The following is a 26203-nucleotide window of genomic DNA, read 5'->3' as shown; positions in this document are numbered from 1 at the left end:
AGTGGAACTGAAAAGGCTCTACTGAGAGTCAGACTGAAAAAAGAGTATGATGCCAAATCTCTCTCTTACATCTGAGATCACTTTATCTTTTGAGGAACACGGGGCAACAGACAAGACAGAAGAAAAAAAGAGTTCTCCATGTGAATATTCATTTCAAAACTACTGTAAATTAAATTTTCTACCAGGGGTCACTAGTGTATTTTAATATTTGGCACAGTGTCCCTTCACTTAAGTCTGGCCTAAAGCCACAAAAACTTTTTAATGATAGAGAATCTGTTAAGTCTAATCTGTGGTTTCAAACTTCGTTTTTGTTGCAGCAAATGTTGCAGGCTTCAGACTGAGGAGCACAGCTGAGGGGCCTTTCACTGAGAGCTGATAAAACCTATCAGAAACTAAATCAGGCAGCCTCTGTAAGGCAACCCCATTAGCCACATTTCAGTAGAACACTGATGCCTGAGATGGTCACCTAAAAACAGAGACTAGACAAGAATAAGGGAATAAAGGTAGGTATGTATTTGAAGGGCCTTCAAAGGTACACTCTGGGCAGTCAAAAGGCTACACCCAAGGTGGACCCTGGGTCATGAGCTCTTCACACTTTTGTCCATTTGCATATCAATTCTCCAATTACAACCCCAGTTAATGATGTAACTACTCCAAGTTTGCCCTCCTCTTGAAAGGCTTTAGTTTACGTATTCTGGGGCCTGGGACAATAAGGTGCCCTTGGAGAGCAAACCTAGAGTGGCTTGTTTTGTCTAACCAGCATGAGAGAACAGCAGCTAACAGGCCACAAGAAACTTCAGAGTTACACACTAGGCAGTACAGGATTTGAAAAATATAAAAGTTAAAACCTAAGGCATCAACACCGCCATGGAATTTTTCTTCAAAATCATGTCAACTTGCAAACCAGCATATAAAAAAAAGAAAAAAGGCATCTTCTTTTTTCTTTATGTGAAGAGCTAAGACCTTTGAGGCTTTATGAGCAGATCAAATATCCCATGTGAGGAGTGGCAGGATATTTGACTTGGCTGAGTGTGAGGTTACAACATATCTGATCATTTTTATCCACAGGGCAGATCTGTTAGATTCATATTCCACGTGCTGCTGAAAGAGCTGTGAAAAGGAGAACGTGAACATTTCTGGAGGAAATGTGTTTGTTGAAGATGAAAACCTCTTTTATAAAATGTAAGGGTTTTCCTACTTCCAAGGACTTGTGTTCTACTGATACATCCTTCAGTAAGAAGCCATAAAACTCTTCCATTTCCTGTGTGACCTGTTATCAGCTGTTGTAACAGTTGGAGAAGTTCTAATACCATTAATTCATGAAGCAACTCATTATTTTCTCAAAAAAATAAGGGAAATGAGGTTGTTTTCACACCCATAAACTTTTATCGTAGACTTTAATCTTCACCTGAATTATTAAGATATGAGTGGAACCCAGAAAGTGGGGGCTTCAAAAGATAATATGCTCAAACTACATTTTCATAGAAAGAATCATGATCATGCTCAAATTAGGGCTGCCTAAAAATTAAAGCCATATTTAAATTTCTGTAAAAGTTAAGTCTCAGATCAAACTGTTTACATTTATCAATATATTAATCTGCTTTTTAATTTTTTTCATGGGGCTTCAGGTGACAATTCTGATCCCTGTATACTTCAAACTATACATTTGAAAGGATAGCCCCAGAAAGATGCACACACCTTTCTGTCAGCACAAGGGTTGGCACACAGAAGGGTTGTTTGTCTGTAACCTAGTGCTGGAAGCTGTGTACAGGTACATCCAAACTAACTGGCATCCATTATAGACCTCAGTGTTGGTGTAGCCTGGGTCTGCTTCACGCAAACAGGTAACTACAGAACAGAAGGTAGAGTCTGCACGTCTTTGTAACTTTCATGCCACAAAGAAAAAAGCAAACATTTTTTATTCTCTTTTTGTTTAATTTGAATCTGTTCTTTACATTGGGACATAATGCTTCCTAAAACCTTAACGAAAATTTCAAATTAATATTATTTTTTTAGAAATTATGTATCTATAAGAAAAATATGAATACCAAGTGCATAATGAAAAAATAGTTCAACATTAAGTAATTTTAAAAGGGACACGTATGAATGTCAAAACAATTATTTTAAGCACTTTCTTGGCTAATAGTAATACCATGTATAAAATATAATGAACTACACTAGGGAAGTACATATTCTTTGTGTTATATCAGCCTAGGTCATGACAGTTTGCAAACGAGAGATTTACCTTTTGCTTTTGTTATAAAGATTGTGCTTACATATCCACCACTAAGGGTTTCATTGCGGCTGTTGTTTGTATATGTAGTCACAGATACAGAAGCTGTGGTATAAGGTTCAAATTCACTGAAATTATAGGAAGTTGTTTGGATTCTGTTTTCATGAACATCTGAAAAATGAAATTAATTAATGAAATTAATGAAATCTATATTAGGATGGCAAGAACTCTTACACTTTATCAGAGCTACCTGAAACCACAGTTATGTGTATTTCTATTTTTAACTTGGTTGCTTTGCTTTGCTTACTAATGCTAAGTGAATGCTCAGGAAGAGGAGTAAATATATAAATATAAAGAGAGTATTTATATATATAAAGTGCATTCAGCTTGGGCAGGACTAAGTAGGAAGATGTCACTCTGCAGACTGAGCATGTCTATCTATCTTGGTATGATGCCAGAGATGTTGTGGTGGTCCTGCTTTCAGGAGTGGCAAACAGGACAGAAAGGAATTGCATGAGAAGCAACATGAGCAAACCTACTGCCCACCGTGCAGCTGGGGCTTTGGTGGCTTGGGGAACTGGGGGAGCCATGGCCTTTCCATGTTTCCTTCTACCTGCTTCCGATGTGGCCTCCCTGCACCCACACATCACTGTCTCAGTCTCCTACACTGGCCAAGTCAAACCAATCACAGACACTGGCTCATGAAGCTGCCACCCTTTTGGGTTGTGGTCAAATTTGGGGCTTGGAGAATGGGAGAGATTATTTGTATCAGGGGTCACAGGAGCATGACTGCCTTTGGTTCCTGTGGCAGCCCAGGTTTACATAACCTGCAGTATGTGAACAGAAAGGCTGAATTAAGCCTAAAGGGTGAATCAAGCCAGGTCTAGCTTAAACCTGGTACATATTTATTATTATCAGGCTCCTGATTTTAAAAACCTCATTGTCCATTCCTTGTTTTGAAGAAAAGCTTGCATTTGGAGAACATGATCCCAGTGCAATGGATACAAATTTATTCACTGAAATGTAAGGTGGCCTAGACCAGCATATCTGACAGGAGTGGCCATTTAGCAGAAGACAATCCCCTGGCTATACCTATCTAAACATGTTTATGTCTAACTGCCATATGTTTATGCCAACTGAACAGTGACAGGGTCATGCCCTGACATGGTAAACTGAATAATCTCAACTGAAAGTTCAACTGGAACAACCTCAAAGGAAAGAAATTTAAATGTTTATTTAAAAAAAAAAAAAAAAAGCAGTGTTAAGAAATTCCAATAGGACTTGACAGTGCATTATGCTTGGTGCTCTGTAATTACATACAATCAATGAATTATTTAATAGTGAATATACTTACTTTGGCCTTCCACAATGAATTTCACAAAGTAGCCATGTATGGGACCATTTGAAGTGTCATTAGGTTCCATCCATGTAACTGTTACACTTGTGGTATTTATAACCATTGCTTTAAGGTTTTCTGGTGCTTTTGGAACTGTTGTAAAAGAAAAATAACAATAATTAACAATAAGTGAAAATGCAAGTATTCCTCTTTTTACCTACTTTGATAATTAAATTTCATCTGACACTAAAGCAAGATACCAACAACATGTAATATTTTTTCTACTGTACTTCAGGAAATTATATATAAGTATAAACTGAGTATATGTAAAAGCATCATATTACAGTAATTTCATAAATAATTAATTCAGGACAAGGTGACTACAGCAACATCACATTTTACTAAAATTGTCCACTCTTCAAATCAAGAGTTTGAAACTTGTTTCAGACTAGATCTGCACTTTTTTTGTGTGTGTGTCATCATTCAAAATTCCTTGTAGTTGACCATGTTCTCAGCCTCCAAAAAAACAACAAAAAGTTATCACAGTCTCTGATGAAAGGAAAGAAAGGCTTTAGACTGGAAGACTGAGAGGGTGACTGCAATCAAAGAACAACCACAAGGGCAGGAGACCAGGAAGGAAGAACTGAAGGAGAACCTGAGTATGGCTGAGAATGCTGCTCAAAGTGTATCTTGAATTGGCCATTGAAGATGGCCCCAGGAAACACAGATAATGGGGTTCATAGTAGGGGGTTCCAGAAATATGTGGAACATAAAGCAAAAGTAAGCATTACACTTACTGTCATAGTCTGTTCGTATGGAGAAGCTTTGGTTGACAACATCCCTTTCATTAAAACGTATGAATCCAATGCAGTAGTACTCACGGTTGGGTGATAAATTTTTCAGTTTTTCACAAGTTAAATTTTCATCTAAGTCTGTAGACACAAGATCATTTTTATCAATATATTTCACAACTCCAAAAGTATGTGGCACTATTTCAAACGGGATTTTCTCTACCATATTTATTCAATATAATTTGTAATAAACTACCATAATATTCCAAACAGAAAAATGTATACCTGATTATTCTGACTAGATTTTAGGTTCTTACATACTTAGTTTGCATAGATCTTTAATTTTCATCAGTAAAGGTCATATGATTTGACTTTCTAAGGAAACAGCTTTCCTACAGAAATCAGAACATGTCATGGGGAGTCTGGCAGAACCCTGGAATGGCTTCCTAGCTCTTCAGCTCCCTGAAGCAGAAAATCTCCAGGTGTTCATTACCCATTTTCTGGGACACATAAGGACATTCAGCATTCATATTTGCCCTATCACTAGGTGCCTTTGAGCCATCACGTCCTCAGGATGGCTGGCTCTGAGAGCAGAGAGCCTGGCCTTGCACCGTCCAGGAGCCTGCACCGCCAGTGGCCCAGGCAGCCTATGAAGGGTCAGCTCATACCAGAGCTGCAGACTGCAGCATTCCCAAAGTGCTCAGCTCCCCTTCAGAAAATCAAACAGGACCTCAAAATCTCCAGAAGTCTGCAATTTGTGAAGCTGGTAAACTCAGCAAAAGAGGTCTCGGTTCCCAGATCTGCACTCTGTGGGGATGGTAGTCCCTCAGCTGGTGATCCCAGGAATTCTGAACTACCCTTCCCTCACACTGGCACAATTAATTTAAATCTGCCAGTCTCACCAAAAGACAACATCAACAATACTTTAGAAGATAAATAAATAAATAACCCACTGTCAGGCTCCTTTAGAGGTGATGTCCCGTTGCAGGTAACAGTCACATCAGCACAGGCCAGTGAGCTATTCCGACATAACCTGGCAGATTTGTTGGTTGTGTTCTTGACTACAAGAGGTTTATTGACGACTGAAAAGGAAGAATATTATACATCATTGTGACATTGGCTATACTGAGTCTTTAAATAACAGTTTGTTTTATGGTTTTTGACCTCTTCTGCAATATGAAGATACAATCGGCATAGAATAATATACAAAGAATTTAATAAGAAATGGAAAGTAAAAATTGAAAAAGCTTTCATGAGATAAAGACCCACAGGTATTCAAATAATAAAGTTTTAGTCCAGACTTCAGCATAAACACCGACTTTGAAGTGGTGGCTGCTCTTGCTATTGTTTACCACACTGCATATGGCATATGCAGTTAAAGTTCCCTTTTTTCTTTACAATGAAAAAACTACAGTTTGTTTACATTATTCTTTGAGAAAATACTGAGAAGTTTTAATGAGCAATTTCAAAATATCTTGCAAGCCATGGACGAAATACCAAAACTTTCTGTCTGATTCTCTGAGAAGCGACAAGAATAGGCAAAGAAACCTGGGGAAGATGAATTACTGCATATAAAAAAAAAAAATTTTAAAAAAAGAAAATAAACTACTGAAACCCTTGTACACTTACCTTTCGGAACAGAAAAAGAACTACTGTCTGAACACCTGCCGTTTTCAACTTGAACAGTGTATCTCTTGCATTTCCAAAGCTGTACTGAACGGTTGCTGGAACTCACAGTTATGCTTTTGTCATCCCACAATATAAAATATTCTCTGTCTTTTGTGAAATTTTTCAGTTCAACTTCAGCCATTTCAGGGTTGCTCTTAGAGTCTTTTATATCTTTAATAATATCTAAAAGAAAAGCCACTGTAAATGGAGGTGCAAAGACCAGAATTGTTAAATAACCTTAATCCTACTTCCAGAACTGGAAGACATTTTATTAAATAACCCAAGATGCTAATTGATCAGTTTTATTTTTTTGCTGCTTTATCAGCTTTACCAGTTTTCTGTATTTGAGTTTACTGTTTGGTCACATTTCAAGACTGAAGGAGAGTAAGGGATTTGGTTCTTACCACAAGGTACTTCAGGTATCACTGTGATAGTTTCTACAAGAAAAGAAAACAACATGAAGGTCTGTCTTAGCAGGTTGGGTTTTTTTCCACCGAGCATTGGAGAAGGGTGACCAATACTGCCCCAAACTCTTTGTTCAATACATTCAATACAAGCACATGTATTTAGCACTCCACTCGCATTTGAAATAAGGAAGAAATTATCAGCTACACATAACCCCATTCTCTAATTAGTTATTTTAGGAATCATGTGTCTTTCACAATTGTCATATGACATCAATGAACTAGAATTTAAATTGGTTATTAGTAACATTTCTGAGTACAAAGGTGCACAAGAATATTCCAAAATCACACATTCTCATAGCAGTATGCTAAGCTGCATTAGTTTTCCAGGATATGTATACTGTGGAATGGGTAACTGAGCAGTATAAAATGTCACCAAAGAAACAAAATTTACCTGCTTTTTGCACTGCCACTCTTACCTTTGGAAAGAGATTTATACAACAGTACAGATTGTTTAGTGACTATTTGTACACTGAGATACCCCCAAAAAATTTTAGCTGGTGTTTTCTGTACAGAAGCTTGAGCAAAGAACTTCATCCTGAAAACACTTACTTAAAATATCCTAAGGTAAAGATGTTACCAAAACACACAAATATCTAATTTTTTTTTTTAGAGAAGGCAGGCCCTAGATTTGCCTCCCTCCAGGCTGGGAGTCACCTGGCTGGATAGTGGCCCTACTGAGAGGGCCACTGGACAGTCACCAGGACTGGGCAGAACACCCCCAAGTAAAAGCTAAGCTCAGTTTGTCAAAGAGCAGACAGCAGCCTATAGCTACTTGAAGGACAGTTCAAAAAGATGGAAGGGTGTGGATGTACTTTGCACAAGCACATACATATATGTTACTGACCCGAGTAATTCCTTACAGCCCAATGGCAATTAAACCCTCTGTAAGTGTTTGAACTACTGCATCCCAAGAAAGTATTACTGCTGTGTGAAACAAAAGGGAAGACACTGGAAAACAGAGAAGCACACAGATCTTGGATGTATTCACAACTTTGAGCTGCTTGGGTGAATTTCTGTGAATAACAAAAGGAGTACTGATACAATAATTGACAGATTTAGCCCCCTACTATGTGCCACTGTGTGGAAATAATTTCAATTTTTCACTTGCTTGACAAGTAGCAAACCTGGTATCTTTAATACTACTCATAAATAGTTAGAAAGATTCCTAAAAACATCCTTAAGTTTAATGCAGTTGTATGCCTAATTTGTATGCTTAGGTTTGATACATTCTAAATGAATCATCTCATTCTAACCCACTTTCTGTGCCTGATGTATCATAATTGAGGTAACTGTGTGCAAGTTTGTCACCTATTGTGTGAATGGGGCTGATCCCAGTGCTTGTTGGCATGCTGACTGATGAGGTGGTGCTGTGCAAGGATGTTGAATTGTAATCATCTGTAAAAAAATAAACAACATATCAGCATTAAAAACTGAAGTTCATTCTTTCATATGGCTTTGTCTTCAGAAATGTCTTACACTACAGCCCTTCTCCACCTTTTTTTCTTAGGGGATTTTTGTTATTTAGAGAAGACTGCTAAAAGAAAAGTCATGTCAAAATAGTAAATAAAACAAAAAAATGAGTATGTAAATAGAAAGCAAATTTTTAGGAGTATACCCCTTACAAATGAATTTTGCAATGTACAGTGACAATTTTTTTGGTCATTATTTAGTCATAATCCAAGATGAAGTCAACATAAAAATGTTACAGTTCGTGAACTGGGAAAAACGAGAACATTTTGCTACATTATTACAGTAAAACAATTATGAACAGTGCTTGTGCTGTTTCACAAACAGCAACTCTAGGTATTGCTCATTTGCAAGATCATGTATCTTGCTCACTATATTTCTTACCATATATCATTATTTATCTCCTTGTTTTTAAACCACTGACAGGTTTATATATTCTCTTTTAGGCTCATTCCTATTGCTCTTGCTTTGAGGACAGCCTTGTTGGCAGCAGCTGGCATTTTGGTGCTACTGTGATGACTGCAAGACTTGGCCTCCAGATACCAGACCTGGTCCTGAGATCCTGCAAATAATCCTGATATTGCTGCTGTGCCAAATCGCAGACACCTTTTCGATTTGAGGAACCATGAGCTGAAAAAGGCTACCCTGATGCTGAATGACTTCGTTTTCCCCCAGAGTTCTGAGAGCAGAGAGTGGCTTCCAAAGGAAGAGTGCAAACCTGCTGAACCATTCCCGAAGGCAGAGGGAGTGCGTGCGGTGAGGGCAGCAGTGCTGCTGTTGAGTGCTGGGGTGCTCGGTGCCGTGCTGGGGCTGGGCGCTGTGTGCGTGGAGAAGTGCGTGCTGTTTGCAAGGGTGGCACCTGTGGCACCTGTGGTGAGAGGTACAGCAGGGTCGTTAATGCTTCACGTCTGCCTGGCCAAGGAGGGACAGAGCTGTCCCCAACACTGGGCTGCAGTGCTGGAGCACTCTCATACTGGAATGCTGGGAATTTTTAAGGAAGCAAAGAGACAGCAAACATTTAAAGTGCAGGGGATTCACAGGTGTCAGATGAACATCCAGTGAGTATATTCCTTTTTGGTTATGTCTGCAGCTTTCATGCTAAATGCTGTGTTTTAAAATGCACTCAAATACATGACTCAAAACCAGACTTGTCGGATATTATTGCCTATTAAGACAGCATATTTCATTTTGTTGCATGAATGAAAAGGCATTATACACTCTGTGAGGTAACTGTGTGTGAGAAAAAGAAAAAAGAAATTATCAGGGAAAAAAAATCAATGCAGTTGTCTCAAGTGAATTAGGTTTCTTACCAGGTGTGGTCATTGTTACGGTCTGTCCTGAAAAAGAGAAAGAGATAGAAAAACTATAAATTAAACTTTCAAGGAACTAAACATGTCATTGGCCAAAAATACAAAAAGACACATTCCTTCCTCCCAAACATCAGCTAAGCTTTTCCCAGGAAATTACACATTCTTAAGTACTATTTAGTGGATGTAGCAACAATCAGACCCCCAAAATATCAAGCATGTGGTCACAGAATCACAGAATGGTCTGGGTTAGAGAGGATCTTAAAGACTGTCTAGTTCAAACACCAGTAGATGCCACCCAGTAGATTAGGTTTCTCAGGGCCACCCAAAAACTTCCATCCACTTGTTTGGTTCTTCCTTCCTCTTTCACTTTTTCTACCAGTTCTTTCCCACTATGTTTGTTTCTTGGAATTTATTTCTTTTTTTGTGGCATGTGTTTTTCAGATAGTACTTTCCTGTTTATAATTTCTCTGTTACTTCAGCTTCCCTACATGGCACTTCACAAATGCTGCAGCTCTACTCTTTTGAAAATAAACTCCTTCAACCTTTAAAGCAAAAAGCCAGGTTTATGTGACAAAGTGCAATACTTATGAGGGATACATAAGTATCCTGTTTATGTGCCAGAATCAAAACCATGTCTCTCGTCTCTGACACAGATGATCAACATAGGCAGTTCTCCTGGGACTCCAGAGATTTTCTCCCTATCGACCTGACAAGCAGCAGCACACGTGTTGGTTGCTTAGTGGGCACCATGGATTCTGCACCCCATATGGACAGTTCAGAAAGCTGACAACAGCCATTAAAAACACACAGCCAGTGATGGCAACGTCACCTGCAAAGAGTGAGCAATTTCGTGCTCAGAACTGTCATGAAGTGTATCTAAGCCATGATATGAATATGAATGTAAACAAAAGCTAAAGTCTTGCAAATACTTGTCTAGTGAGCAGCTGAATTTGTTGTGGACAGTATATTATTCAAGATCTCTAACCACAAATTAAAATTTGGAAAAAGCCAATAGGCTGATATCTTACAGAAAAAGTATCAAGAGAAGTCAAATGAAGTCCAGCTAAAAAGAGTAATGCAGTATTTCTTTACAGAAGTGGGGAGGGGTGTTGCCTAAAATCTGCTTCATGAGATGAGGATATGGGTCTGTCTATACTTTGCTTGAAATCATATGAAACTGCCAAAATAACATTGCTCTTAATTGTAAGAATATAGTCTCTAAAATGTAGCAGACTGACAACAGGTTGAATAACATGGGTGTAGAAGCCACTACATTAACAGGTCTAGCATGACGATTCATTTATATCTATATATCTTCATTACATTCTTTTCAAAGCTACAGAATATTAGCAGATGAAGCTTCCTAACCTGAAAGAGGTTACAGATAAGAAACAAAAATATAGGTGACCTTTTGAACTATCAGTGTACCTTCAGCATCCAAAATCTCCTATCTGCAACATTTCTTTACAACAATTGCATAAACAATAGCTATACACATTAAACTGCCAAGGAACCCTGTAAAAGCTAACAGTTATACTCATTCATATTTGCCATAAACAATTAATTTTCAATGTTCTTTCATGGTTTTCAATTCAGTGTTTGAAAACTGGCAGTTGGTCATTCTAAATTCCATAATGTGATTTTTCTTTATTCAAATGGCTTCTCAGATGAAGAATCAATTATTCCCCCTCCTTTTCCAAATCTTACTTTAGTTCAACACATCAAATATACCTCAAGCCAAAAATTAACCTTCTGTGAGCATCAACACAGATCAACTTTCACTTAAAAAACTTTTCCAAGAACACAATAAAAAGAAGTTGTAGAAAAAGTCCTAAATTAAACTCTGCTCAGATTAGTGAAACATTAAGAAATGCTTTTCAAGCTGCTTACTGATCTCTAATGCAAACATAATAGAAACAAAAACATATACATCAAGACTGCCTCTTCCAAGTAAAGTGAGATAATTAGAGAAAAGGGGGATCATAAGCTTGTTGGTGTTGTGTTTCTGGTTGCCTCATTCACTTCCTCAAGATTCCTGTGAAAATAATTTTCCCCATCCTCCCCCTTGTAAAGTTAGGAATAATGCTAGTAGCTTAAATAGAGTGTAAGGTTTATTGCTCACTCACAGTGAGAGATGCTAAACATTACACATAATCATAGAACTCCAGGTTAGAAGTGATTTCAAGAAATCACCTGGCCTTGCTCAGAACAGTGTCTTAAAACAGTCTGGAAAGTAATAGTCCTAGATTGCCTTTTTTTTCCCCCTACAACTAAGCAGTGTTATTTTAACAGAACTTCATGGCAGTTTTATGCTCTTCTAAGCATTTTAAGGGTCTCCTGCTCTCCTGTGATTCTCTTCCCTGATATGCCTTATTGTAAAAATGGAAGAGGACGCAGTTGAAAAGAATTCAATAGGTGGCACCAGAACACTAGAAAATCCTCTCAGAAAGAAAAGCAAATACATTTCCCCATGAAACCTTATTGGGAGATACTTGGTAAAATGAAGGAAAATCAAGAAGGATCCCAACACACCAGACTCTGTTGCTCTGAGATTAATAGGTATATTGCTACTATTCATTTATTTTCAAAAACCTGACCTAGAGCTAACAAATATGTCTGCGTTAACCTCAGGCTAACAAAGTTAACCTCAAAGACAAAACTGTCTGCTCATGTTTATATTCTAAAACATAACTCTGGAAACTTGAAAGCTGAAATCCAAAAATATCTTTAAAATGTAATAAGGATGTCCAATCCCCCAAACACATGGTGTGCAGTACCAAAGCTTGGTGATTGCCAAACTAAGCAAGTCAGTCTGAGTTTAAACAAGAACTACCCCAAAACTTTTCTCAAAGCTTAAACTGCATCCAACCATAAGACAGTTTTAAGATGGTATGTGTAGGATAGCCCAAGGATAACATCAGATAACCCAAGTGGAAGAATTAAAGCATAGAAAAAGTTCCTACAACTGAAGTAAGTTTTTTAAGCCTCCCTTTCCCTTGTCCTGCTTTGGCCACCAGTTGGTTACTGCTGACTTACCTAGAAGATTTGCAACCCACCAGTAATGTTTGAGCAAATCTGGCCTTAATCACATGCCCTGGAAAAAGATATAACCAGCAGCTCATCCCACAGGCAGATGGGAGACTGGCTAATTGCTTTCATTCTCCTTCCTCTCTGGCTACCAGTTGGCAGACAGAATGCAGCTTCTGCTTGAAAGGAAGGGTTGAGATGGAATGACAGGCTGCCAACAAAATACACCTAAAGCAAATGAGCTGACCACTCTTTCTGCTGAAAACCCAAAGACGTACTGGCCCTATAAGTGAACACGGGACTGCTGCCTTATGAAGAAACCTTTTGATGTCCAACAAGAAGAGCAAGTGGAAAAACCGGGAAAGAAACCAGGCCACCAAAAAAAAGCCTATCCCTTCAAACCCCTAGGACAGCCTGGGTCACATCTGGAGGTACAGGAGCTGCTGTACCACCTCTGCAGTACTGATGCTGTGCTCAGTGAACTGTGGTTGCACCTGTAGAAGAAGTCCAGTTGTATAAGGAGACAGCTTGTTGCTGTCTTAGGAAAGTGCTTTTACTTAGCAGGACCAAGCAGCTTAACAGAAGACAAGTGGGACCCAGAATATGTTAAAATATACTGTTTTTCAGGGAAGTCCAGGGTCTGATCTTCTCAAGCAGAAGGAAGTGCCAGCACACATTTCCTGTGTGCGTGTGCTATTAATAACACAAACTCCAGCTGATAAGATGGAGATCCTCTTGAATCAGCATTAAGAGCCTAAAAATGTTATCATGTTTATAGGGGCAAAAATCCATTAGCTGACGACAGGGAACATCCATTTTAATTCCATTCTGCTGCTTAATTTGTGCACTGAGTAAAATGGACCTGGTTTTGAATTCCTGCTGGACTGGCTGGGAGACTACACTTGCATCGCAGCAGCTCAGGCTGTCTGCTCCGAGCACAGGATTGCTGCAGGACTGCATTCCTCCATACACACAGCATAGAGCAGTGTGGGAAGGAGGATGCCTCTTCTGCTAATAGTGCATTTGGTGTTTTATCTAGCATGGTACCATACCAGCTGGCTCTTCACATCCAGCTGTACTCCTCGTGTCTTTGCCAGAGCTGGGAGGGGGCCGAGGAAGTAATCCTTCCTCTCAGCCTCGTGTCTGTAAAACAGTTGGCAGCCGGATTTTGCTGCCAGGAAAAATGCTTAGTGATTCTGCAGAGCTGCTGCCCTTTTCCCAGGATCTCTCCAGCCTTTACTATATTGGACAGACCCCAGCAACCCCCACCAGGCAGCATTTTACACCAAGCAACGAGTGTAGGACCAGATTCTGTCTTCTCTCTTTTCACAGCTGAACAACACTGCTTCAGCAGGGTCAGGGCTCTTCACATCTGCACAGAAAGCAACAGGATGTGGTCTACTTGTTCAGATGGAGCAAAGCTCTTTGAGGGGGTCTCCTAGCAAATAGCACAGACATTGCAGCTCCCCTGCAAGCCAACACCGAACTGCAAAAAAAGAACAGCTCCTGGTGGGAGGTGAAGGGTGAGTAAGGCAAGAAGCCTTACAAAATGCTGCCAGCCACCCTTCTTTGATTTATTTTTAAACTTTAAGTGGGATAGGACGTAGTTCACACCTACTTTAAGGTTCCCTTGCGCTGCCAGAACCAGCTAAAGAGACCTTAAAGTAAAAGAGCATCAGGGCCAGAGATGTTACTGTTATTTTTGCCAAAAACACAAAGTGAAGGGATCCATTGCTGCTTTACAAACAAATCTGGGCAGACCTAAGAATAGACTAGCAAACACTTAAACATCTGAGTAATTCTATACCACAGAGGACCTGTCAAATTTTATAGGTGGGATCTCATGTGCAGAAGTGCTTTCATAATCAGAGACTACAAAATTACACTTTATTCTTTATCACTAACCCTGGGGAAGAAAAAAAACTAAAACCGTTCCTAGTTTCTGAACAAAGTGCTGCTTTTTGAAAATTGAGTAAAAGAATGCCATACAGAGTTCATATTAAAAATACGTGAAATTTTGCATGCTCTGAGTCAAAAAATAAACTACTCATTTGAGTCTACAGTGTAGAACTTTCTCAGGTAACAGAGACATTTCAGAGGGTCCTAAAATAGAAACCTACTCTTGTGGTCATTGAAGATGAAGTCATCAAATCACTTCTAAGTTATTCGTTATCTAATTGATAAAAGTCTTCATAGCCCTATAGCAATCATAGGAATTAGAACTAAATAAACATTTTAATTTCTTTTCCACAGGCAACATTTACAATATTTATTTTCATCAGAAATTAGGGATAAAATGTTGAAACTGTAAATTTTAATTTAACAGAAATTCTAACACGTTCTGATTGGGAAATGTCAATTGTTTCCTTTTGACACCTGGATTTAACGTCCATTCTGTCTCTTCAGAACAATAATTAAAATAGTTTCCCTCTGATTTCTCAAAATATTTCTTTTTGTACATGTTCATTAATAATTGCCTCCCATAGCAATTCCTTCACACAGTGCACCGCAGCCTAAGAGCCTGATCCTGCCACTCTTTCCTACACCTTAAATCTTTGGTTAAAGCACATATCTGACAGTCAAAGGTCTTGTTGTTCCCAAACACCTGCCAGTGCAGAGACCTGACTTGCACGGGGAAAGGCGTGGTCTTCCTGCAGAGCACAGCTCAGGAGTAAGTGCTGGCCTGACTACAGCTAACGTGATAGGATGTGGTATTACGCTTTTAGTGAAAACTGACCTCTGAAATTAATGCTTGTTCTAGATCCCTCTCCTTGCTGTCCACCTTCCAAGACTGAAGTTATCCCTATCCTCCTCAAGTTCAGAGTCAACTATAGGCATTAATCAGTATTTACAGCTATGGAGAAGGCAAAAAATTCAAATTAGCCAGCAGTCAAGTACAAGGGGAGCAACCAGAAGAAAGAGATGGAATTATGAATATATAACTGACAGATACAATGAGGAGCACAATATTGCAAACTCAGGAAAGAGAAGGAAATACAAACATCAAAGTTTGTCAGAGTTTATAATGTAAAACTAATTATTACCAAGTATAACTTGCGCAAACATACTGAGCCTTTCTTAAGAAAAGGAAAAGAAAAAAGGCACAAGAAAAATACTGAGATAATATTTTTTCTCAACTAACCTGAAACTGAATATTTCTGACCATATAAAAAAAGTTTCTGACCATTTTAAAAAAACTTTTATTGTTGTGATAATGCAAAATAAACATAAGAGTTTAATTTTTTCAGAGAAAAATAAAAACACAGAGCAAAAGAGAATTTCTCTGATGAAATATTAATTTAATGGAAGTAATACTTGTTACCAATGATATGTAGAGTTTCTCAAAACCATAATCCTGATGTACAACAAAAACCAAAAGCAAAAAAACCCCAAAACTAAAATTAAATTCTTTTTGCCAACACAGTTCCTACAAACCTAAAATAAATGCCCAGGAATATTGTGTGTTTAGCAGTCAGGAGCACTTTTTTGTCAACTGCACCATATTTAATTGACATTCTCAGTCTTCACAGGACAACTTTGTGGTAACCCACTTGCACAGCTACAGCTAACAACGCCTTTGCTGCTCTGTGGTTTCTCTCATGCTGTTTACTTCTGCCTTTCTTCTACAGAACCCTGCTCAAAAGGAAGAGGGTGCAGCATACTGTTGTTTAGAGCTTAAGTGCTTCCAAATGCAAACTGAGTTACCATAGCACCCACATGCCCAAGCAATCAGACTTATCTTAGTGCTAAACCACTTCTCTAGTGCACTCATGAAACATCCCTATTAAACTCCTTTTCATCACATTTGCATTTGTAATTATTTTCAGTTGTACAGGTTTATTAATATGACACAGTGCGGGGGGGGACAATCTTTGGGATGAAGTCCAGGCTGCTTTGCAGAGAGTACTTGTCACCATGTGAATTGTCTGCAAGAGAGGAGAATATCAAACCCTGAGGTAATAGTTCCTTCAGCTGTGAAATGCTGGGTACCCTTCACAGTCATTAAGAAACACCTGTACACAAGGAATGGAAGATTGGCTGTGATATTTGTTTGGCAATTTTGTGCTACATGCAAAAAAAATCTGTTAATATTTGCTCTGCCCTTTATATATTTTCAGTATTTGTGCACATACAAAATCTTCAGCCAAATTCATGTTGTTCCCATGCTAAACTTCTCTGCTCCCGAGGGCCAGTCCCTCTGACTTGAGTCATGACTTTCCTAGCCCTGCTGCACCTTCCTTGATCTTCCTTTCCCACATGGACCATGAACAGAAACACTTGCTCCATATTTCTCTGCTCAATGGCACTGATAGGATGGTTCTGGATTTGCTGAATGGATATTGTGTATGACAAGCAGAAGGAGCAAAGAACTTACACCTATTATATTGTCCTCTCCATTCCTACTCCATGGTTTTTGCAATTGCCAACTCTATTAGTCATAGAGAGCTGTGGAGGACAGCAGAAAGCAGCTCAGTTCTCAAAAGTTTTGATCATAAAAAGAGGCTACAGCTGAGAACTGACTGACTGTTGGTGAGAGTGCGAGGCAGGGGCAACCTTCTTCATTTGAGGCCCTTCATTGGACCGCAGCTTACTTAAATAGCTGGCTCGCTTCTCTGCTTCTCAGAGACAGATATCTGAGTTCCTTCAAGATTAAAGCATTATCTGGTTTTGTAGATCTTCCTGATTGCACATAACTTTTTATATAATTTTGCCAGCAATAGAAAATGGGTCCTTTGCTCTGATAAACAGAATCAACTTGGAAATACTTCTCAAAACTGTCTTTAATTAGCTCAAACTTCAAACCATAAACAATTTAGTATTGTATGAAAAGTAGGGGAGGCTGCAACTAAATGATGTTTAAGGTCTATTCCAACACAAGTCTTTCTGTGAGTCTGTGATTCTAAAATCCTCATTTTAGCCACTGATAACATAGAGACTGTTGAAATCAGAAATACCTTGTTTGCCAGAGTCCAATTAGCATTAAGTCCTTGGATCAACAGCTCTGTACTTACTGTGAGCATTATATCAGTGAGGACTCTAATCAGCGATTTTCAAAAAGATTCAGCCAGTGATTTTTAAAAAGAAATTAACATTTCTTCCAAGAAATGACATGTCCCTTTGAGTTATTCCTTTTTGTAATAGTATTCTTCTCTGATCCACTGCTATGTTAAACACCCTAACAAACCACTTGGTTGATTGCTATGCACTGCAGATTTTTTACTGATAAAGGACACATAAATGTACCACAGGAGTGCCTTGGCTTCACCTTGGCCAAGGGCTGAGGGCAGGGCAAGCAGGGCTGTGTGGTGGCACACAGTCTCAAGCCAGCAGGACCAGAGTGTGACAAATGACAGAGCAACAACCCACCAGAGAGCAACACTGAATAACTGCTGCAAAGGTGTAGTGGGGGTGTTCCTGGGGCTGCACTGACACTGACAGCACCTGAGTGACCCTCAGGTAGTAGCTGGCAGTAGCAGCTGGGGACAGAAAGAATCCAGAGCCCCACAAAGCTGCAGTCACAGAGTACCTCTGGCCTAGTGGCACAGGTGAATGTACAGCTGGTAGCTGCACTGTTCCCATAGTTGTTCCCCTCACCAAGGTAATTCAGTACTGCTGCAAAAATCACACTTTTCAGACAGGGCTGTGACTACAACATTTCTGATATTTCTAGGAGATGACAAGTGGCTCAAAGGAGTGTTGGTCTGAGTGATGCAGTGATGCTTGGTGCTACTGAAGTGGCCCTGTTACAGAGCCAGATGGTGGGGCTGGGGGAGTCAGCTGCTGTCTTGGATGAGAACAGGTCCCGTGGTTCAAATGAGCACATTGGAGTCAGAGTGAAGATCTGAGTGAGGATCTGCCTTTATCTACTCACAAAATTAAACATTCATTTTTAATTGAATTATCTGATGCTTGTGCAGTTCAGGCCTAAAGAAAACCAGCTGTTTATACCACAGCAGAGTAATGCATGTGCTATTATTCAGTACCTCCAGTCACAGTGCTGGGTTTTATTGTGCCCAGTTACTCTGCCTGCACAGCCTCAGCCTTTGAAAGATTCACAAATCAGGATAAAGATGTGGCACAAAAATTTCCTTTTCCAGTGATCTGTCATTTGTACTTCTGTGACTTCTTGCTCCGAGCTTAACAGAACCCTCAGCAGTCCCTGTGCTCCATGAGCTGAAGTCCCAGACTCACATCTCCAAGCAGCAATGCTCTAAACTATCCTGCTAGTCTCAGTCATCTCCTATGACCCAGATTTCTTCCAGCATGAAGAGAAGATCCTAACCAGCACTGGCTGATAGACAACTAGCTTCTGTTTCTTGAAAGGATAGAGAGTACAGAGGGAAAAAAATCATGCAGCTCAGTGGAGAACCGTTCCCATACCAAGTCTGCCTGCTGGGCAGCTTCCTCGCCCTCCCGGGGCTGCCAGCTGCAGCCAGCAAACTCTCTTTGTTTCAAGGGACAGTGATTTTACTTGGCTACTATCTTCACTTTTTCTTTTTCCTCCAGACATTCAGGCCAAAATTTATCAGAATTGCATATCCTTCATCAAATATGCTATTGAATAACATTTTTGTTGTTCATAAAATACTATGACAGCCAGTATTCACTAACCAACAGCTAAATCAGCTACATACTTGTTAGGGTGCAATTTAAAACACAGTAGTCTATACACACAAAATGTTGATAGGAAGCATCATGTAAGGGTCAGATTCTACCAGCATTATTCATGCAAAAATCATTTGAAAAGTAAATCACTCAGTGATGCATACCATTCTTTTCCAAAAAGCTGCCTCTTGAAATTTATCATTCATTTTTTATTATTTCCCTGGAGGCTTTTAAGAAAAGACTGGATGGGTACTTAATGCCATGGTCCAGTTGACAAGGTGGTGTTAGGTCATAGGTTGGACTCAATGATCTCAAAGGTCTTTTCCAACCTAGTTAATTCTGGGATTGTGTGAAAAGCAGAAATTACACTATTTAAATTAATCAAAATTTCCTATATTTGATGTATGACCTGAAATCCATCTTGTACTTAGCCAGAATGAGAAAAATTGGGATTGTGACCAAGTCCTACCCAGGAATTCCACTTTTTACTCAACTGCATGAGTGGTTGGATGTACCTTCCATTTCTGTGCCTCTCTAACATCCCACGCAAAGTGGAGATAGTGACATATTGCAATTAGAAATCAATTTAAAATGACGAAGTTCGCAGACGAGATCTGAAAGTGCCATAAAAAATATGCTCACATCCATCTGATTGCAGGAATAGGAACAGGCTGCAAAGAGAGAAACTCCTTGAACTTGAGCTCCCCAGAATGCTATGCACACCGTTATGAAAGCCTCTCCTTATCTCAAAATCTGGATTGCAAAAGCTGGGTTCTGTCCCTTCAGGGAAGCAGAGCAGCTGAGCAGGTCACGAAGGGGCCCTTACTTCATGCCACGTCAGAAGCAATGATGAACGGATTTCAGAAGAGAACTGAGTCCAACAATTCCTCCGGAATCCAATAAAAACATTAAGTGAAAGTGATTTTTTGATCCCCTCTCCTTCTTTATTTTTCTCTTGAAATCAGATCAGCAATTTTGGTACCCAACTCTGGGCCATTCACTCCATTTCAGATGTGTTCTTTTTTTTCCACTTTCTCCATTTGCTATTTTCATTATAACAAACAGGAGATGTGAGATCCACCTTTAACTAACAAACCACCTGATAATCACAAGCAGAGAGAGGCAAAACCAGTTAATCTAATGTTGCTTTAAATCCTGTGCTGATCAACCTTTTCTAAGAGACTCTATGCTGAATGTTTCAGAAAATAAAAGGCTCAGAATGGTAGTATTACACTCTGCTCAAAGGGATTGTGGTGCCCCACATTCGAGCAAAAATCTAAAGCTCATGTTCCTCAGGATTTGAACAAGACAGATTTCAGTATCTTTATAAATAATTCAAGGAAAAAAGAACATAAATAGTCTATGCTTCCATCTTTTGCATGTGGCAAGCAAGTTTCATTAGTATTTCACGAACAGTTCCCTTTTTTATTATAATTTTTTATTTTAAAAGCACTAAGTAAGTGGTCTGGGAAAGAAAAGTAAAATCAAAGATACTAGATAAGGATGCTAGACAATAATTTATTTAGGAAAAGAATTTTATGGACCCTTCAATGTATAGGGACCCAGGGAAAGCCCTCAGGCCAAGGTTAAGAGAACATCCAATTTCATGCTCCAAATAATTTTACACTCTTTATATAGGCACAGCTATGCACAAGCCAGGAAATTCCACAGACCTGTAAATATTTCTTATGTCTAACAGTAAGAAATGTGTATACAGCAACATTACACATCTAATGACAATAACAACAACAACTCCCACTTGGAGGTAGGAGGTCAGAAACTAAATTTGATTTGTAAAATAACTATTGGTTTGTATACACACATCCACATAGATAGAGCAGTTTGGAAGCAGCGCGTGTACTCTCTGCTGCGAGGACAGATGGAAAAGCTGAAGCAGAAAGACACAAGTATGTGAAAATGTGGGTAAGACTTTTCTAAGTCTATACTTTTACAGTATTTGGTTGAAATACTGGTGAATGTATGGCCACATGGCCTGGTAAAATTTACTGCTCTTTCATTTTTAATAAGGAAATATTTAAGATTTTTTTTCCATTGCATAGACTAAGGCATTTGAAGATATTATTTAGCACCTATTATTTAGCATGTCGTATGTATACCCCACAAAATTGATAGTATGAACAAACTAAAAAAGACAAAACCTTCTGGTAGGTGTTCAAGGAAGTACAGAAATTTGTCATTTGTCATTTACTTCAGTAAGAATTAAGTATAGTTTGAAAAAAGATCATAATTTGAAAAAAAGGTTATCTGAGTCAAGACTGCTACAGAGTCTGGCACATAACAGATCTCTTAATGACTCCCCAGCAACACAAGCAGGAAGTGGGGACTCACAGTGCTTAATTCAGCACTCAGCTCTGCTGGCTCAGGAAGGCACGTGAGCCTTCTTTGTACCTCCACTTGGTGCACGGAGACAACTCAAGTGTGGGATCACCTGGGTTTCCATGCTGTGCTCTGTACCAGCATGTATACTGTTAGGAGTACTTGGATAAACTCAGCTATCATCAATGCCCTGCACAATCTACAGCACCCACACCCAAACTCTTTGTCATTTTTTTCTGCTTTTGTAATACTTGATGCTGCAAACTGAAATTCTGAAGGCAGTTTAATTCATATTAAAATTATGAAAGACAATTTATAATGGTGCCCAACATTAACAAGGCAACTGAGAAAGACACAGAGACTGCAGCATTTCAGTCAAGATTATCAAGAGTATCCTCATGAACAGAAAGTTTGAAAAATCTATAAAAAAGTAAAACTCTAGCTTCTGGATTTTCATTTTGCTGCACAAGACCATTTTGTAGGAAATTCCATGGTCAAGGATGCATGATAGATGCTCTGCTCATCTGCTACAAACCCAATCAATTCTACATTGCTAGCACAGTGTGATCTTTCTTTCCTTTTGGATATAAAATATATTCCTTATATACATTTACATAAGACCCAAAGAAATTAAGGACAGACCAACATCATCTGCAGTGACAACAGCATAAAGCAGTCTGAAGAAGTGCAATGAAAGATATGTCATGAAACCACTAGCCTTCTTTTTAGGTTTACAGGGTCAAAGGAAAGCTTTACAAAGATTATTAAACTTCCAAGAAAATAAGGAACACAGTGATCAGGGAATGGAACCCTGTACCAAGGATAGAATGTGTTCCTATTAGGGTACAAATAGCCAATCCTCCAGGGCCACAGCAGAGGGTGTAAAAGAAAACTGAGTTAAAGGCTGTCAATTCATTTTTGGCACATTTATGGGGCAGACAGCAGCCCCAAAGGAACAGGATTCTCTGATGAAGGGAAACGGAACTTTTTAAAAGAATTCTCCAAAGAATGCAAGAAATGGCACTGAGGTCCACAGCATCTCCTGCACTGAGCTGAGATTCCCCTGCTCAATCCCCCATCATGGGTGACTGGGAAACTGGCAGTAGCAGAGGAGCTGGCTCTACAGCGACAAGTGGCTGATGGCTCAGTGGCATCCCATTGCACTTGGTATCATGAGGAACTTCTCAAATCAGAACCACTGTAATCTATTTGACCATGGCTTTGGTCTACATTACATGAGGAATATGGGCCTCTTGCCAGAGCATTGGCTCTCCAGCCAGGAGTGCAAGTGTTTTTACTTGTGCAAAGGTACACACTGCTAAAATGGCTTAACTGACAAGCTTGTTTTGTCTTTCAGTTTTAAGTTACTGGCAGCTGCTAATGAAAGTCATCTTCTACCTCATCAATGTTAATGAGCTTTGGCACTACACTCCTGAATGTGGTTGTAAAAGTCCTGCTTCTGCCAGTAGTTGTGTTACTGCTTGTTCAGGGGCCTCTCTGCCTGGCTTTGCTGTACTGTGTAATCGCATCCTTTTTGGCTATGAGTCACCACAGTTAGTCAGCCACATGGTCTAACTCCCATTTCAGTTTAAATCAACTTCAGGTTAGATTTGAGTGGCTTAACAATGGGAGGGTTCCCATTATCTTGTTTCTGCCATCAGACCTTAGGGGACAAGGCTGAGAGTCAATGCTGGTGTTTACCCACTAGTCAGCTCAAAGTTTGGGTTTGGCAGAGACACAGAGACATTACATACAGTAGAAACCCACTGCAATCCACCACCTCAGTAGGAAGGGGCAGAAGAATTATTTTAACACTTAAAAGTAGATTAAAGTCTTGCTAAATGTGTTTGGTCTGTAGTAGTAAGTTTGACAAAATGTCTGCCTCTGTTCCTTCCTAGGCTCTGCATTAATGCTGACACTGACAACAGCTTATGAAGCACGGCTGACACATAAATGCGCTCAGAGAAGGGGTTGGGACAGGTCCTGCAGCGCTCCACTGCCTTCTGCACATCCACCCAACAATGCTACTCTGTTGTGCAGCTTAAAATTGCAAAAGCCATATGTGATTGGCTGCTTTTTTCCCTTTTTTTTTTCTTCCTGCCCTTCCTACCAGCCAGTGTTTTGGAGTTCCTGATTCGATGCTCTTTCAGCACCCAGCCTCTAAGCTGCAATGGTCCCACGTTCAAGGGGCTGGTCCCTACCTGCCTGGCTCCTCATTATCTTATCATCATGCATCTGCTTATGTCACACTCCAGGAAACTGGCCCACAGCTCTGATGATGCCTCCACAGCACAAATATCCCCATCTGCAAGATGTGTTCAGCCTCCATAGCCTAAACACTGACATGTCCTTACACCAGAGTTTCACTAGGAACTTAGAGCTGCTTCAGACTTGCCACCTAGATTGCCTTTTAGGATGCCTTGACAGTATGCTGTCTCTCTGACAACTTAATCAGAAATTCTGAAATTCAGAGGTGATAAGATCACAAGGATTAGTTCAGTCTTCTACAGAGATAGTATTAAATTTGTTTGCCCAGCAAGCCTGTGATGTATAACCATGGCACTGTTTATCTTTCTAGTCTTGACCAGTTTTCACTGGGGTAATACGGTTTGACTTCTGGTAAACTAAGAACCTTAATTAAAATTTATATTTCTTTTCAGATAATAACATACTCATTTCAGAAGGATTTCCAAAATAGATCCAGTCAGCCCCACTTAATAATTTATTGGTAAAGGTAAATAAAATTTAAGTTGCTAACATTACAAAATAATAAAAGGAGAATGTCCATTTCCCTAGTCTGTAACTTCATCTGAAATGTATATGTATTTCAAGACTAAAACACAGCTGAATTTCAACAGCTGCATATTCAACATCTTTTGTACAAGGGTAAGAATGGACACAGGAACTGGCAGCAAATAATGATTACAGATGTACAAGAAGAGTTGCATTAGTTACCAGTTATGTGAATTTACTCCTGTTCACCTGCAAACCTAATAGAGCAGAGAAGAAGCCAGAGCAGGTTTTGCTCCTCCTCTGCCACCACCAGGAAGAGTTGCACAAGCAGCAGGTTAAGCTCACAAGGTGTGCTTTCAATTGTGAAGAGTATAAGGCAAATCAGGCATAACTTTTTAAACTGCTGCTTTTTAACAGGTTTTGGAGCTAATGGACTTCTTTCAATTTCCTGGTAAATGGCAGCCTGCAAGAACTAAATGGTGTGACAGGATGTGGGTGCCTTAATTTTATCTCCATGTAGCAGAGCACTGGGCTGTACATAGCAAAGCAGCTCTCAGCTTGCACTGAAAGCACGTACCTTCCCATTCCCAGGCAAGGCTGCCTGTCAACCCACAAATGAGTAAACTTCCTAACTGAGGTAAGGGGGAATGGCAGCAACGTACAGAAGTACCAACACTTCAGCCTACATTGTTTGAAGGCACAGAATTTTGCAAAACTGAAGAACCAGGAAGTGTAGATGCCCTAATGACTCATTTTTTTCATTTTTAGCATGCTTTTTAGCTACAAAGCACTACACAGGCAACCACCACAATGACCCAAATCTCATGGTACACTATGAGACAGCAAATATCTAAGAAAAAAGACTTTAATTTACCTTCTATGAGCATTGCACAGAATATCCAGAAACTGTCCTGATCTAGGATGATCCAAGTTGCCCAGTACAAACATCCAAAGCACTTTTTTCTTTTATCCTTCTGCTATTACTGTTTCAAGTATTCTTTTACTATTGAAGTCTCATTGATCTAAATTCCAAAGAGCCACCATTAAATGATGATTCCCTGGCTACCTCTACCATAGCAGCTGATGCTCAGGCATCTGATTTTTATTCTTATTGGAATTTCATATTCATAAGTCCTTCAAGAAATGTTGGGTGAATTCTACAACATTCAGCTCTGAAACTTACTTCCTAAAGACAACATCCACAAGCTTTTGCTCATAAGTCTATTCGTAAGCTTTTCTTTCATAAAAGAAAATCTAGCATTAATTTAAAAAAAAAAAAAAGTGCCATGTCCCATTTCTGCTCTTTCCCAGTGCACCCAGAAGCAAACACCTCGTGCTGTTAAACTGCTGGGCCCCCTCCCCACACCACTAACAGATTGTAGCCAACCCTGCTTTCTACTGTTGTCATACTTTCCAGCACTGAACAGGAATCTCTCTGGGGCTGACTGCATGAAAACTTTGTAAAAAGGCACTTTAGTCCTCTGTTTTATTGCTTCCATTACTTTTTAACAATCTAGCAGACCCATCGAGTTATTCACAGCTTTTCTCATACATTGGAGTAATTTGTTAATTTATTGTGGCTTATGTGATTTCCTGAATTAATGTCTTCCTTTTGGTAATAATTACTTCAAATTTTACCTAGAGTAGTTCATATTATCTTTAGATAGCATCACTTTAGATGGATTTTCATCTTCAGAAGAACACCACTAGTACCTACACAAACACTCATAACCCAGCTTTAATTGTTTTCTCTGGCTTCACTGCTCCCTCTCCATTTAGGCTGAGGCACACACTGGAGCAGTGTGTTGTCATAATTTCCTTACAGGTTCTAGGATTTCAGTTTATATTTGTATACTTTCTTTCCATACAATCCAAAATCCTTTCTCCCAGGGCTAACTTTTAACACTTGTCCTCCCAGAGAAGACTAGAGCTCATATTCTGCAGAAATAGCACTGGGGATTTCAAAGGAGATGTAACTTTTACTGTTTAAATTATACCCAGAAGATAGCATATATATTTGCAATACACTACATTTATGTAGCCTACTAACATCTCTCACTTTCTAATACAAGTGTGCATATATTTTTACAATACTAACTCCAAATGAGATATTTATGAGATAAGGCAGTGGCAGAGATATACCATGAAGAGCTTCATGGTACATCTCTGCCACTGCCTTACACTGTGCAAGGAGTCCTTTGGTTAGGTAGGCTGGGAGCTTGATACAG

The 26203-nt window shown here is 39.4% G+C and overlaps 1 protein-coding gene across 2 annotated transcripts in view; it reads right to left on the bottom strand.

The window, feature by feature from the left end:
• PTPRC (protein tyrosine phosphatase receptor type C) overlaps nucleotides 1–26203 on the bottom strand; it is a 60311-nt gene that overhangs the window by 16836 nt on the left and 17272 nt on the right. The window contains exons 3-9 of one of the 2 annotated variants that reach the window (XM_082286807.1): nucleotides 9273–9299; nucleotides 6433–6465; nucleotides 5990–6211; nucleotides 5314–5442; nucleotides 4367–4501; nucleotides 3588–3722; nucleotides 2246–2404 (exon numbers count right to left, since the gene is read on the bottom strand). In XM_082286807.1, the coding sequence (XP_082142933.1) occupies nucleotides 2246–2404; nucleotides 3588–3722; nucleotides 4367–4501; nucleotides 5314–5442; nucleotides 5990–6211; nucleotides 6433–6465; nucleotides 9273–9299 (840 nt within the window). Of the gene's footprint in view, nucleotides 1–2245; nucleotides 2405–3587; nucleotides 3723–4366; nucleotides 4502–5313; nucleotides 5443–5989; nucleotides 6212–6432; nucleotides 6900–9272; nucleotides 9300–26203 lie in introns of those variants that run through there. The other variant, XM_082286806.1, reaches the window with a different exon arrangement.

Source organism: Coloeus monedula (genome assembly GCF_965178545.1).
Source record: "Coloeus monedula genome assembly, chromosome: 9".
NCBI classification, from domain to species: domain Eukaryota; kingdom Metazoa; phylum Chordata; class Aves; order Passeriformes; family Corvidae; genus Coloeus; species Coloeus monedula.
The sequence above is the reverse complement of the archived record's forward strand: the minus strand, read 5'-3'. Positions and strand labels throughout refer to the sequence as shown.